We start from the raw sequence: 15,857 nt of genomic DNA, 5'->3' as shown, positions 1-15,857 counted from the left end.
CGTCATTTATCTAAAGCGTTATTTAAAGTTCCTTAGGGCCGTCTATGGGGAGAAACAAGTTTTTGGACCCATTCTTTTTCTTGGTCACTGCTTTACAGATCTCCCCAAAACTTTCCAGGAAGGAGTTGAGATGAATGAACAGTTTCATGGAAAGTTTTGTGAAGATTAGTCAAACAGCACCAAAGCTATTAGCAAACTAAAAAATATATTTCCTCAGGAAACTTGCGCCCTTATAACTACACAGCAGCGAATGCAACTGTGTATAATGTTAATAAATATAAATAAGTTATATATCTATGCTCCTTTCTCATCTCAGAGTTTGCAGAAAATTATTCTGCCTCCTGATTCACTCACATTTGGAGACTCATGATATTCGTGATGGCTCTGTTTCGATCCAAAATATGGCCCTCAGAGGTAGTTTTGAGCTGGTCTTCCTATGTAAGCTACAGGCAACCTGTCATGTTGGAGAGGAAGAAGGTACCTCATTATTACAACAGATTCCCAAAACAAAAACATATGCCATCATTATTGTAGGTGTTTTGGAGTGGATCTGCAGTTTTAGCAGTACATTTCACAAGAAAACATTCACTCAGAAGGTAGCATCACTAGGGCAATTTTCCCCTTACTGCCACACAAACTACATAGTTTATGTATCTAATCACTGTTAAAATCGTTAATATCACTGAAAGGAGATGAAATTTAAGTTAAAGCTGGTACTGGGTCAAATCTCGCTTAAAGATTCTATTCTTACGACTTATCAGTGATGACTGCTATTGGGTACAATAGGATCTGTAGCACTACAAACTTAAACTGACTCAGTAGTGAGGAGTCTTGAAATATGCCTGGAATAATACAATGTCAAAGAAAAGAAGTGTTCCAGCTTTGCAAAGGAAATCACGCCCCCATTACAGAGTGAGACCATGGACAATGGCAATGCAAGCACTGAAAAAGTCTTGACCTTCTTCAGTAATTTCAAAGCTGACCTGAAAGCAGAATACAAGCAGAAGACCCCGGGACTGTAAAGAGAATGCAGTAAGAAACCAACTTAAAAAATTACTTATGTGTAGTTATCCAGCATTGGTATCTTTAATAGATACACATTATTTTTGATTCTCTTTTAAATATTGCAGACTGTCAGAATTTTTATTACATTAGTATCGTAGGTAAATACCAGCTTTACAAAACAGCTTTGTCCATCTTCTTTAAGCTACTTTGTTCCAAGCTGAACAATGGGTCTGCTGTGCTCTTCATTTCTGAAGCCTTAATGGATTTTATACATCAGATAGCATACTTTGTTTTGCCCGGTCCATGGAGAGTGTCGAAAACGGTAACCTATCATTCCTAGACTTCCATAGGATGCATGGTTTAGCATGATGTTTTGGAGCCCTCGTTGGACCCAAGAACCATTCGTATCTGTGGGGTTTCATCAGAGATATGTACTTCTTAATACCTTTCCAGACATTAAAGCATGAAGTCTCTGAGTTGGGAAACGTCCTTAACCACGTCATTAACAACGTGGATGTTTCCAACACAAGCGTAATCATGCTTGCTGGAACAACGTATGGCTTTATCTGTGCCTTAACCACGCATGTGCTAAACTACCCATATGCGTGGTAAAGCACAGAAAAAGCCTTGCGTTGTTTGGAGAGGACGTGGTGAGGTAAGTGGGACTGGGGCCGGGGTGGGCGGGTGGATTAAGGGATTGGGGAGAGTGTGGGGGCCAGGCTATTTATTTTGTTAAGGGACGAGGAAGAGGGGTTTGGGTATTTTTTGTTTTTGTTTTAGGGCTTAGGGCCGGGGTGGATTAAGGGATTGGGGAGGGTGAGGGGGTCAGGCTATTTCTTTTGTTAATGGGCGAGGAAGAGGGGTTTGGCTTTTTTTATTTTTTTTTAATGGGTGAAGTGCGAGGGTTTGGATATTTTTTTATTTAGGGCTTACGGTGGGTGGTAGGGTAGGTTATTTTTAAATGGGTTGGGGAAGGTTTAAGGAAGGGAGGGAGGAAAAAAGAGGAAGGATAGGGAAAGGAAGCGGTGAGGTAAGTGCGGTTGCGGTAGGGTTGGTGGGTAGTTTAGCTTAGGGTGGGTGTCGGGGTACTTTAGTTTTTAGGGGCAGGGTTGGGGGAGGGTCAGAGTAGTTTTTCTGTAGGGCTCAGGGCGGGTTTGGCAGTCAATGTAGTTTAGTTTTAGGGCGGGGTGGGGAGGTCGGGACAGGTTTTTTTTTTTTGGGCTCAGGGTGGGTGGGTAGTTTAGTTTTATGGGGCAGGGGTTTGGGGGTCGGGTAGTTTTTTTTTTTTTAGGGTTCAGGTCAGGTGGGGGCTTGGGATAGTTTTTTTTTTAGGGCTCAGGGCAGGTTGGGGTAGTTTAGGTATTAGGGGTGAGGGACGTTCTGGGCCTCAGGAGTTTGCATGAAAAAAAAAACACACACACCGTTTCGCATTCCGTTTTCACACATGCCTTTACTAGGCATGCTTTTATAAGGAAATTTGTTGTAAAGGCATGCGCAGTAAAGGTATGCGCGGAAACAAACCGCCCGTGGTTCCGAACATGTTGCTAAGGCATGAGTTGCTCCCGCATGCGTGGTTCCATCCTAAAACCATCTCAGTTAACATCCCCATAAAAAGCTCTGAAGATCTTTTGAGGGAGACATCCATTATAACACCTACCCATCAGTAACCAGACTTCGAATTTATTCTTAATTACCATGCTCTATAAATCCAATTAGATTAGACTGCAGTATGTGTGAAGCAATGGATAAAGTTATGTTCATGGAGACTCTGGTACTCTTAGGATGCAAGATCTTTTCAACTGCAAAAAGCTTTAAATTGACAGCTTTATGAGCAATCTATGGTCCCGTCATTTAGTTTCTCATCATAGGTGGCTTTGAAGTACTAATGCAGGGTTATTATACCTGGTGCTACTGATGTCATTTGGGATGGTGTTAGATAATTTTGAGAGGCAGAAATGAAGCAGTGCTCCAAGATGACTACTGAAAACAGGGAATGTCCTAATAAGTCAGAGCACACAATTCCCAAGGCAGATCCTCAGTTTCAGGCTGTTTTCCTCACACGTGTTGCCAGGATCTTCCTGTCGAACTGTTTGTTTAGAAAGACAATAGATTTGCTGTTCTATCATGCAACCTATAATTCAGGTCATTCAGAAGGGAACCCTTGGTGCGAAGGTACTTTTAAATTCAGAAATGGGAAACAAGTAGGAAATGAGAATAGTGATACTTATTATGGATGTTTAAAATTGTTACACAAAAATGTGATCAACCAGTAACATATTACTGTCATTGTTGGAATATGAGGCAAAGATTCACATTTATATTTCGGAGCCTTCAACAAAAGGAAAACTAAAATCCATATTATTTAGATGCTCAAACTTACGTGAAATCTTCTGAGTAAAGGTGAACATAATAACATTATCGTCATTGGTGCTCTCGAGATGTTGTTTTTCTTCTTGAAGAGCCATCCCAATCAAGTGCAGAACCTATCAGAATGAACACAGTTTTAGACAAGGTAATGATCAAGTTACTTACCTTTAACTATGAATCCCGGTGTGATTTATGTAGATAACCACAGTTTGAATATTTGAACATATTACAGTAGCTCCACAAGGTATTATTCAAGTAAATATGTTTGGTAAAGCTCCCTGTTCAAAAATGGACATCACTGGGTTGTACCATTTATGATGCTATTAATTGTATTTGACCAATGACTTTGTGTTTCACCACTGCGCATATTAGTTGCTCAATGTTCACCAGTAGCAAATTATATGTTTTGTTCAGTTTAGCTGCCTATTGGTTTTGACATGGCATTAGCCATTACATTCTGTATTCAGTTTAGCTGCCTATTGGCTTTGACATGGCATTAGACATTACATTCTGTATTCAGTTTAGCTGCCTAATGGCTTTGACATGACAGACATTACATTTGATATTTAGGTTAGCTGCCTATTGGCTTTAACGTGGGGTTAGACATTGCAGTTGAGACATTGCAGATGAGCTGTGTTTTTCCAAGCTGTGTTTTTCCACAAGATGGACCAAGCTGTTTTCTTCACCCCAGACCTTAGCTGATAAGAGCACGTAGATTTTGTGTTTACCTCGCAATCCAGTCTGAGAGCGAGTGAGCTCATGAGAATCGGCCTCTCTCCAAGGTTCTTCGGCTCTCACACTGAGTTTGCTTTTAAGGATGACTCTGGGCTACAGAGAGGTAGATTGAATCTGCTTTGACTTCAGACAGGAACTAGATGTCAGTTGCCTGTCTCCCGTTTGGGTAGAGAATCTCTTTCTCGCAGTTGACCGGAGTCATCAACTTGCAGACCCCAGAAAGATGAAGCTGAATATAGGCCCTACCGCCTTGCCCATACGGTGATTAATTTTTACTTTTATGCTTTGCTTTGAAGTTATGCTATAATATAATCACATATATTTGCTGTGTATATTGTAACTGAGAAGTATTTTGAAATATTTTGCTTTCATTGCTGCGACTACTTTTGAACGTTTGCTTCCAATCTACTAATTTCGTCTCTCAGGAACCTTGCAGTGTTGGGGAATTAATAACAATAAATGTCTTATTTAAACTCAGAAGTGCATTCCAAAGAGGTTCTGTAAGCTCGGTTGTGAGATAAGAGGGAAAGCAGAACATTTTGGCTTAGTCGTCAGTTTTCAGAGTCGGAATTTGAGATTTCTTAGTGCACAATTTAAAAGTGTAATTGTTTTTTGTTGTTTAGAGAATTACAGAAGCACGGCAGACCACGTTTGAAAATGCATGTGAAGTTAAACTGCCTTATGGTGCTGTGACAATCATGTTTTCCTGCTGTGCTAAAGCATATTTAGAAAATGTGCCTTTTGAAAGAAATTATGTTCCTTTTGTTTTTGACAGAAGGGTTTGGATATTTTTATCTGCTTACAGAAAAATGCAGGAGAGATGTAGGCATGAAAATAAGAATTTACATGAGCAAATTAGCCAGAACACATTATTGCAAGATAATGCTGGAATCTATAAAACTGCTGTTTTAGAAGAATCTGGCTTTTCCCATTCCAGTAATGAGGGGGTTAAGACAGCTATGAGCCAGTCTGAGCCTCCGTGTGAGCTGAGCATAGAACAAAACACCCCGCATTCCTTAACTGATAACACTGAGAACAGAGCTCAGAATGTTATTTACAGACCTCTTCTGCAAAGGAAAATTAATTACATGCAGAAGTACCGTCGCAAAATGTGCAGTTACTGGCACAAGTAAAACAAAAGATTTTAGAGTTTCTTACTATTTGCACTAAGTGTCAGGAGTTAACCGCGGCGCCTGCATTGACGATCGGGATATTGTAGTACTTCTGGACTACATATCCCATGACGCCTATCGCCGGAAGAGGTCGCGTAAAACCACGCACATCCAGGAAGCGTTGTGCGTTATTCGTTTCCCAGATCAAAGTCGGATGGTCAACGAGGGCTCTTGTTGACGGCGTTCCCGAGGGTGGATTCTCGTTCTGCTTCCAGTGGAGTACTTGTTTTTCTCCTGTTTCCCTCAAGTCTTGGATATTCCCGATATCGTCGGGAGTCTCGAGTTCTTCCATTTGGATCTTCGAAACATGAAGGAGAGGTGGTAAGCGGTGAGGCGATCTGGTGCCGGATTCCCTTGCCTTTTTCCCACTATCCTGTTCGACCAGGACACAGTTAGTATCCGAGGCACGGCGTTCCTTTATTTGAACTGTTCGTTACTCATGAACTGTTGTCTTCATAGCCGGAGAACATTTTTATTCTGCTGTGACGCAGTGTTAATGTTTACTTTTGCGGGGATTGAACTGCCGGGACATTTTTGCTTTTCAGTACATGGTGTAGAAAGAATGGGTCATTTCTACCATTTGCGTGACTATGACATGAGGCTCAGTGTTTTAACTGAGTTATAGAAAGGAGCCCGAGTTGGGTTTTACCGTCATTCTTTTTCTTCTCTCTCTTCGTTTTGTTTCCTCACTATTTTATGTCTATCTTGTACAAGAGTGGGTGTTGAACAACCCATAAGAGATTATCGGTGTTCATCGTTGGCCTGTGGCGTCCATCTATGATTCAGATGGAGCATAGACAGGCGTTGGACTAGTCCTGCCCTCAGGAGATATTGGCAGGTACGGTCGTTGGTGCTTTAGCGAGACATTGTGAGAATAGACAGGCTAATGTGATATTAACGCTGTGTATTCTTCTCCTTACAGATATCCCTTCCCTGCTGTTCCTTCCCCTTCCTTCCCTCACCTGATTACTCCAATGCACCGTGGTTTTTATCGGTGACTTGGTGGTGTCAGGAGGTGGACTCCCATTTGCATCGCACCGAGTCTGAGGAGCATCTACAACGTGACAGAATAACGCACCCACAAATAACGCTCCTCCCGCTCGGTGTGATGCAAAGATGGCATCTATGGATGATGTATTACAGGCGTTAGTAGTAGTACAACAAGAGTTGGCTAATTCTAGGGCTGAGGCAGCGGCTTTAAAAGAAAGGGTAGAAAAGCTTACTAGGAATCCCTTCGACGCCTCAGCATCCACACCACAGGTAACCGTGAATGTCTCCCCTCCTATCCCTTTAGCCAGCCCAGAACGGTTTTCGGGGGACCCCAAGAAAATTCAGGCCTTTTTGACTCAGTTGTCTCTACATTTCTCTTGTAAACCTGCGTCTTTTCCTTCGAACCTTTCCAGGGTAGCTTTCGCTATTTCTTATCTCTCTGGAGACGCAGCTAATTGGGCCGTGCCATTAGTCAGGAACGATGACCCATTGTTATCGGATTGGAATGCCTTTCGGACTGCCTTCGAGAGGGTGTTTGATCATAGAACAACCACTTTTAGTGCTGATAGGGAATTACTGGAGCTGAGACAGGGGAGGTCTGATCTGGTCACTTATCTTACGACCTTCAATAGACTGGTGGCGGAATCAGGGTGGCCAGAGGAGAAGAGAATGTCTCTCTATTATCAAGGCTTACGAGACGACATGAAGGATATACTAGCTCAAATAGATCCGCAGCCTTCCACTTGTACAGACCTTGTGAATCTTACCCTGAGACTGAACCACAGATTAGCAGAAAGAGGGGTAGAGCGTACAGCGGGTGATAGGCGACCTGGCATTCCAGAAAGGGAGGTGCGATCTGCTTCTACTCCCAATGAGATAGGTGGGGAGCCTATGGACGTGTGAGCCGTTAGGGCACCCTTGTCGAAGTCTGAGAAGGAGAGTAGGAGGGTACAGGGGTTGTGCATGTTTTGCGGCAGGAAGGGTCATTATGTAAGAGAGTGTCCCCTCAAACCTAAAAAGAGATTCTCCTACTCCCCCACTCAAAAGGTGGCGGTTATGTCAGGAAAGACATCTGAGAAAGAGGTTTTGCCCTTTACAGAACCCCAACCGGTGCTACGGTTAACTTCCTTAACCCTTTTTCCACAGGAAGAAAAAGCGTCCCACCTTTTGTTATCAGTAGAGTTGGTGACCAAAGAACGAAAGCATCCAGTATGGGCGATGATAGACTCCGGAGCCACGGGGAATTTCATAGATGCAGGGGTGGTTAGGAGATTGGGACTTCCTAGCATTCAGAGAAAGGACCCCGAAATAGTATTGGCGGTTGATGGTACACCGCTGAAATCTGGGCCCCTCACAGAACATACGGAGGACATTGGTTTGATCTTCAATGGGGTATCTCCGGAACATAAAGAAAGAATCAGGCTGAATATAATAGAGGCTCCTCAGTACGAAATTATTTTGGGAATGCCTTGGTTAAGAAAACACAATCCTTTTATCGATTGGCAAACCAAGACGGTTAGTTTTCAGTCCTCGATGTGTGAGAATAGCTGCTTCTTGTACGATGATCCCCCCACGTTAGCGTTGGCTCAAGGGTTACAGTTGGCCACAGTGGGGGAGAAAACAGTGATATTGCCCTCCGTTTATGTCGAGTTCAAGGATGTGTTCGACGAGGGTCAGGCTGAGACATTGCCACCCCATCGTATGTATGATTGCAAGATAGATCTGATCCCTGGAGCTCTCCTTCCTTCTTGTAGGGTTTATGCTCTATCAGACCCAGAAACCAAGCATTTGAGAAAATACTTGGATCACTTCCTGGAGATCGGGTTCATTAGACCGTCTTGTTCTCCGGCAGCCTCTCCACTCTTTTTCATAGCTAAAGCTAATAAAGAGTTGAGAACCTGCATCGATTATCGAATGCTGAACAAGAATACGGTGAGGAATAGATACCCTCTTCCTCTCATCCCAGTGTTATTGGACCAGGTGAAAGAGGCCGTAATCTATACAAGGTTGGACCTGAAGGGAGCTTACCATCTGGTCAGAATCCGCGAAGGGGACGAGTGGAAAACGGCGTTCAAAACCCGTTATGGCCTGTTTGAGTACTTGGTAATGCCGTTCGGGTTGTATAACGCCCCGGCGGCATTCCAGTATTTTCTGAACGATGTTCTCAAGGAATACATAGACCATTTCGTGATCGTTTACATAGATGACATTCTGGTGTATTCCACATCCCTGGAGCGCCATTTTGACCATGTTTCCTTAGTACTCCAAGCATTGCGACAGCATAGCCTTTTTTGCAAACTGAGCAAATGCGAGTTCCATGTCCGGAAGGTTGAGTTCTTGGGGGTGGATTTAAGCCCGAGGGGTTTTGCATGTCAACAAGAAAAATACAGGCTGTTCAGGAGTGGCCAGTACCCACTAGTATGAGAGACGTGCAATGCTTCCTTGGGTTTTCTAATTATTACAGAAGATTCATCTCTCATTTTTCCCACATGGTGTCACCTATAACAAGGTTGCTAAGAAAGGGTGTGTCTTTTGTTTGGTCAGAGGAGGCAGAGGAGGCTTTTTGCTTTTTAAAACAGGCCTTCTGCTCCGCACCTATACTTCAACATCCACAGCCAGATGCACCTTTCATCGTTGAGGCAGATGCCTCTGATATAGCGATTGGTGCTGTGTTATCACAACGAAACAAAACCACCGGACAGCTTCATCCTGTTGCGTTCTTATCCAGGAAGCTATCTGCTGCGGAACTTAACTATACGGTGGCAGAAAAGGAACTGCTAGCCATCAAAAAGGCATTTCAGGAATGGCGACACTACCTTTGGGGAGCTCAACACCCGGTCACGGTGTATACTGATCATCGCAATCTGCAGTATATGAAGGAGGCAAGACAACTTACCCAGCGGCAAATGAGGTGGATGCTGTTTTTTTCGGAATATGAGTTTGTGGTGACCTTCCGTCCTGGGGTTGACAATCGCAAGGCAGATTCACTGTCCCGACAAGAGGACGTGAAAACCATAGTTTCCAGACCCGAGGAAGCAATCATCAAACCCGAAAGAGTGCTTTGCGCCCTTCATATCTCCCATTTCCTAGAAAAGGTTTCTAAGCATAAGTCTGTTGCTCAGTGGAAGAAATGGGCAGAACTAAGTCAGGACCGTACCCTTAAGCATGGAATACCGTTGCAATGTAATCGTTTGTATTTGCCAACACAAGAACTCCGAGTGCAAGCCTTCAATTGGTGTCATGATGCGGTAACGGCTGGTCATCCTGGTTACACCAAAACTGCGCAAATTGTTCAACGACATTTCAGGTGGGAAGGTTGGGCTAAAGACGTTGCGGCCTGGGTGGCTCGGTGTGAGATATGTGCACGAGCCAAGGGAGAAAACGCGAAGAGCCAGGGCAGACTGATGCCTTTGCCCACTCCGGATAAGCCATGGCAAACCATTAGCGTGGATTTTGTGGTAGGATTACCAATGGACCAGGGGTACAACGCTATCATGGTGGTAATCGACAGTCTTACCAAGATGGGTCATTTTCTCCCTTGTAAAAATCTGCCTACAGCAAGTCAAACCGCCCACCTACTTTTGTCTCAAGTGGTGCGGTTACACGGTCTACCGAGAACCATTATCTCGGACAGAGTCCCCCAGTTTGTCGCTAGGTTTTGGCGCATGTGGTGTAAGGTTCTGCGTATTGAATCCGCCCTGTCCACCAGCTTCCACCCACAAACCGATGGCCAGACGGAGCGCCTTAACCAAACCCTGAAAAAATATCTGAGGTGCTATGCAAAGGACGCTCAAGAATCCTGGGTTTCGTTGCTATGGCTTGCCGAACTATCATACAACAATGCTTGGCATAGCTCGATACAGGAGTCTCCTTTTCGTGCTAACACGGGTTTTCACGCGGAGATGTTGCCCATAACCATACCTAGGGATGTCACGGATCAACCTACGGTTCATGCTGTGATTAAGAATCTCCAATCCGTGCAAAAGAAGATACGACTCAATCTGGAGAAAGCCAAAGAACAGTATAAGAAATGGGGTGATGAACATCGGCGTGAGGGACCGGCATATCAGCCAGGCGATAGAGTGTGGCTTTCCACCAAGTATATACGCTTCAAGATGCGTAGCGTCTTTCATCCTCGTTACATTGGTCCCTATGTGGTGTTACGCAAGATAAACCCTGTGGCTTATCGTCTCAACTTACCTGCTTCCTTACGGATCCATCCGGTGTTTCATTGCAGCCTTTTGAAACCGGCCCTTTCAGCGACCCGGCAGGCGGTGCCTCCGGTGGTCAGAGATGGGCAGCTGGAATACGAGGTGCGCAGAGTGTTGGATTCCAAACGACGGGGGGGTAAGCTGTGGTACTTGGTTTCGTGGAAGGGGTACAATGCCGAGGATGATTCATGGGAGCCGGAACGCAATGTCCATGCCCCTAGGGCTGTGCGGCTGTTTCATGCCCGTCATCCCTCTAAGCCTGGTCCGAGGAGGCGCTTTGGAGGCGGGCGTACTGTCAGGAGTTAACCGCGGCGCCTGTATTGACGATCGGGATATTGTAGTACTTCTGGACTACATATCCCATGACGCCTATCGCCGGAAGAGGTCGCGTAAAACCACGCACATCCAGGAAGCGTTGTGCGTTATTCGTTTCCCAGATCAAAGTCGGATGGTCAACGAGGGATCTTGTTGACGGCGTTCCCGAGGGTGGATTCTCGTTCTGCTTCCAGTGGAGTACTTGTTTTTCTCCTGTTTCCCTCAAGTCTTGGATATTCCCGATATCGTCGGGAGTCTCGAGTTCTTCCATTTGGATCTTCGAAACATGAAGGAGAGGTGGTAAGCGGTGAGGCGATCTGGTGCCGGATTCCCTCGCCTTTTTCCCACAATCCTGTTCGACCAGGACACAGTTAGTATCCGAGGCACGGCGTTCCTTTATTTGAACTGTTCGTTACTCATGAACTGTTGTCTTCATAGCCGGAGAACATTTTTATTCTGCTGTGACGCAGTGTTAATGTTTACTTTTGCGGGGATTGAACTGCCGGGACATTTTTGCTTTTCAGTACATGGTGTAGAAAGAATGGGTAATTTCTACCATTTGCGTGACTATGACATGAGGCTCAGTGTTTTAACTGAGTTATAGAAAGGAGCCCGAGTTGGGTTTTACCGTCATTCTTTTTCTTCTCTCTCTTCGTTTTGTTTCCTCACTATTTTATGTCTATCTTGTACAAGAGTGGGTGTTGAACAACCCATAAGAGATTATCGGTGTTCATCGTTGGCCTGTGGCGTCCATCTATGATTCAGATGGAGCATAGACAGGCGTTGGACTAGTCCTGCCCTCAGGAGATATTGGCAGGTACGGTCGTTGGTGCTTTAGCGAGACATTGCGAGAATAGACAGGCTAATGTGATATTAACGCTGTGTATTCTTCTCCTTACAGATATCCCTTCCCTGCTGTTCCTTCCCCTTCCTTCCCTCACCTGATTACTCCAATGCACCGTGGTTTTTATCGGTGACTTGGTGGTGTCAGGAGGTGGACTCCCATTTGCATTGCACCGAGTCTGAGGAGCATCTACAACGTGACACTAAGCAAGAGACACAGAGTTTCATTAGCTTGTTTGATTTTTGGAAACAGTATAGCCCTCATCTGAGTGAAATCTTAACACTTTGGTATAAAGTATCTAGGAAAAAATATAAGCAGCTGCGTGCTTTTAATTTGGCAAATGAAATAATTCAGACTTTAGGTTTCTGCGCAGTGCAAGAGGGAAACACTGATTTACATGTAAATCAGGAACAGGGGAGTACAAGAGTGCCCCTGGAACTTTGGAATATGGAACCTGAAATATCAAGCATGCAGTGGGTGATGAGTTCACCTAACTCTCACAGTTTAGGACAAGCACAGGAAGCTAGTATCATACACTGGATCTGGTACATGCAAGACAGGGCTAGAGTCACTGCAGCCCTACATGAACAGGTGCCACAAGCCCCTTTTCAGCATGTGGAGAGGGTGCAGGGAGTACCACAGGTAAAAGAGTTACCAGTGAAATTGAGTGCACCATTTGAATCCGTGTCCCCTGAGGATAAAAAGCATGTTTTTTTGACTAATGATTCATTGACTGAAAAGTTGTTTTCTAGCACAGGAGACGGAACAGCGTTGTACAATGTGTGTCAGACTTTAAAGCAAGAGCTGCTTGAGATGTGTCATTTTTACACTGATTCTTGGTTCACTGCCAATGTTTAGCTGTTTGGTTTTCCACATGGCTTGTACCTAACTGGTTCAATTGCCTTGCAGATGTTAAAGAGAAAAATTCAGAGAGAGAAGTGTACACTCAGAATTCTGACTTAGTATGGATGGCTAAGTGGGTGCACCAGAAATGTGGACATATGGGAGAAAAAGCCACTTAAGGTGGGCAGAGATGAGAGGGATGCACATTCCCCTAGATTTGATAAGAACTGTGCAGCACGCACAAGAGCAATCTGTCCCACAAACAATCAAACAATCAGAGATCAATTGGAGAGAGGAAAGTTACCAGGACAGATATGGTAAATTGATCAGGTTTTAGGGGGAGTGATTGCTGCAGATTACCAAGGAGAAATCAAAATTATGCTGATAACTGGAAAATAATCTGATTCATTCATACAAATTGGAGACAGAATGGCCCAACTTGTCAAAAGTGCAGTGAATGGAGGCTTGGTAAAGAAGGAGTCTGCCCCAGCCCTTCTGACAGTGCAAGGAAAGGGAAGCTGTGGTGCAGCAGATAAAAACCTCACTGCTGAGGTGTGGGTTGAAGCCCCAAATGACCCTCCAGAACCTGCAGAAATCATAACAAAGGGCCCCAAAAACGTCCTGCTGATTATAAAACAGGAAAAGGAAGAGGAAGGGCACATTTCAGAAGACAAATATTATTTGCAAGAAAAGTCATACTTTTTTCTTTTGCAGATCCTACCACGTTTCGCCACTGACCATGAGTGTGCTGTGTGGTCTCCCTTCGGGTGTGTGCGTGTGGGGTCGGGAGAGGGACCTGAACCTGACTGAGTAAAGTACAAGCACCATGGATCCATTTTGCCCAACTGGCGCCTTCAGTTCAAGTTCAACTTGTTTGATTACATTCTTCCACTGGAACTAAGCAACCTTAACAGTTAACTGTCTGTGTTTTTTCGTGTGGAACTCTGACTTTCGCCAGCAAATCTTTCAGGTGGACCGTTCACCTTTACATGAGTAGAACTCATGCTACATCAAATTGCTATTTTAGAGACACTATTATCTGATTCAGAGTATATAAGTTTAAGTCTTTTCTGTGTAGATGTATCTGATGTGAAAGGTTATGAGACCAATATGTTAATCCACTTCCATTGCTTTACAGTGATTGCTTTTATCATTATAATGTTTTTTTGTGTTGATGTTTTTGTTTTTTGTTTTTGTTTGAAATAAGAGGTATGAAACAAAAATTCATTGGTCATAGGGTGGAATGTGATGCTATTAATTGTGTTTGACCAATGACTGTGTTTCACCACTGCGCTAATTAGTTGCTCAATGTTCACCAGTAGCACATTATACGTTTTGTTCAGTTTAGCTGCCTATTGGTTTTGACATGGCATTAGTCATTACATTCTGTATTCAGTTTAGCTGCCTATTGGCTTTGACATAGCATTAGACATTACATTCTGTATTCAGTTTAGCTGCCTATTGGCTTTGACATGACATTATACATTACATTTGATATTTAGGTTAGCTGCCTATTGGCTTTAACATAGGGTTAGACATTGCAGATGAGCTGTGTTTTTCCACAAGATGGACCAAGCTGTTTTCTTCACACCAGACCTTAGCTGATAAGAGCACGTAGATTTTGTGTTTACCTCGCAATCTAGTCTGAGAGCGAGTAAGCTCAGGAGAATTAGCCTCTCTCCAAGGTTCTTCAGCTCTCACACTGAGTTTGCTTTTAAGGATGACTGGGCTACAGAGAGGTAGATTGAATCTGCTTTGACTTCAGGCAGGAACTAGACGTCAGTTGCCTGTCTCCTGTTTGGATAGAGAATCTATTTCTCGCAGTTGACCGGAGTCATCAACTTGCAGACCCCAGGAAGCTGAATATAAGCCCTACCGCCTTGCCCATATGGAGATTAATTTGGACTTTTATGCTTTAAAGTTATGCTATAATATAATCACATATATTTGCTGTGTACATTGCAACTGAGAAGTACTTTGATATATTTTGCTTTCATTGCTGCGACTACTTTTGAACGTGTGCTTCCAATCTACTAATTTAGACTCTCAGGAACCCTGCAGTGGTAGGGAATTAATAACAATAAATGTATTCTTTAAACTCAAAAGTGCATTCCAGAGATGTTCTGTAAGCTCGGTTATGAGATAAGAGGGAAAGCAGAACACCATTCCATTAGTGTACATGAGAGTGCACACGTTGTTACCAATATCCTGCTACTCCTTTTGGGCCCAAGTGGCTTCTATCAATGACTCTTACAAGTTTTCACCTTCCCTTTCAAATGACTAGAGCCTTATGACAAACAAATATAAAAAACACATCTTTTAATAACTTGCTTGAGAACTGCATGGTAAGATGGGACAATCAAACAAGTTACTTCCCATCTGTAATGCTCTTCCTGGACGATACTCTATCTCACCGTGGAATATTTCCTCAGGTGTCAAACTATATAGGAAAACTTTCAGTTTCTTTTGAGGGCTTGTCTGCGCCCTCACATGCAGAGCCCATCTACAAACTGGACTGAGCAGTGTACAGATCTCGCATTTGGATTTTTTTTTTTAGATGTAAAAAGAGCCCATTCCAGAGAACAGGGAGGACAGTCCAGTGAGGAATCTGCAGTTAGACCACCAGAAGTACAAGTTACTTACCTTCGGTAAGGAAATATCTGGTAGAGACACATTCTAGTTGCAGATTCCTTACTTTTGAATTTCCCCAGGCGTCAGACTGGATCCAGAGAATTTTTCTTCGAGCAGTACCTCTGCGAGCCGTCAGGTGGCGTCGGTCGACTCCGCGGGCATCGTGGTCGCCGTGATGATGTCGCAGTCGTATATAGGCGCCACCCCGGCGCGCTGACATCAGTTTCTTTTAACAACTTTCCATGGCAGTAGCATGGAGCCATGAAGAACAGAGTGGTGCTCCAAAACTAGGGCCCTAAAGCGAAAGTTCCTGTCCCTAGAAATCAGTTTGCAGTGCGGTGAGGATGGGCAGGTCGGTAAGGAATCTGCAACTAGAAGATGTCTCTACCAGATATTTCGATGCAGAAGGTATATAACTTGTACATCTGATAGACACTTTTAGTTGCAGATTCCTTACCTTTGAATAGATAACTGAGCAATACCATCCCCGGTGGTGGGCAAGCAAACTAAAATCACACAAAAAAAAAAGTCCTGCAGGACCGAACGGACAAAGTAGCCGTCCCCTCGGACCTGATTGTCCAGGCAGTAGTGCTTGGTAAAAGTGTGCAGAGATGCCCACGTTGCTGCCTGACAAATATCCAGGACTGGAACGCCCGTGCTAGACCTGTGGTAGAAGCAGTAGCTCTGGAGTGAGCTCGCAAACTTTCAGGGGGTTGCTTTTTAGCCAGAGCGTAGCACATTTTG

The 15,857-nt window shown here is 44.1% G+C and overlaps 1 protein-coding gene across 3 annotated transcripts in view; it reads right to left on the bottom strand.

Annotated features, from left to right (window-relative positions):
* UBR2 (ubiquitin protein ligase E3 component n-recognin 2) overlaps window positions 1-15,857 on the bottom strand; it is a 1,248,744-nt gene that overhangs the window by 536,648 nt on the left and 696,239 nt on the right. For all 3 annotated transcript variants that reach the window (XM_069233963.1, XM_069233965.1, XM_069233964.1), the window contains exon 26: window positions 3,386-3,488. In XM_069233963.1, coding sequence (XP_069090064.1) covers window positions 3,386-3,488 — 103 coding nt within the window. The remainder of the gene's footprint in view (window positions 1-3,385; window positions 3,489-15,857) is intronic.

The sequence above is a fragment of the Pleurodeles waltl genome, chromosome 5 (genome assembly GCF_031143425.1).
Source record: "Pleurodeles waltl isolate 20211129_DDA chromosome 5, aPleWal1.hap1.20221129, whole genome shotgun sequence".
NCBI classification, from domain to species: Eukaryota; Metazoa; Chordata; class Amphibia; order Caudata; family Salamandridae; genus Pleurodeles; species Pleurodeles waltl.
Note: the sequence above shows the minus strand (reverse complement) of the source record. Positions and strands in the feature narration are given on the sequence as shown.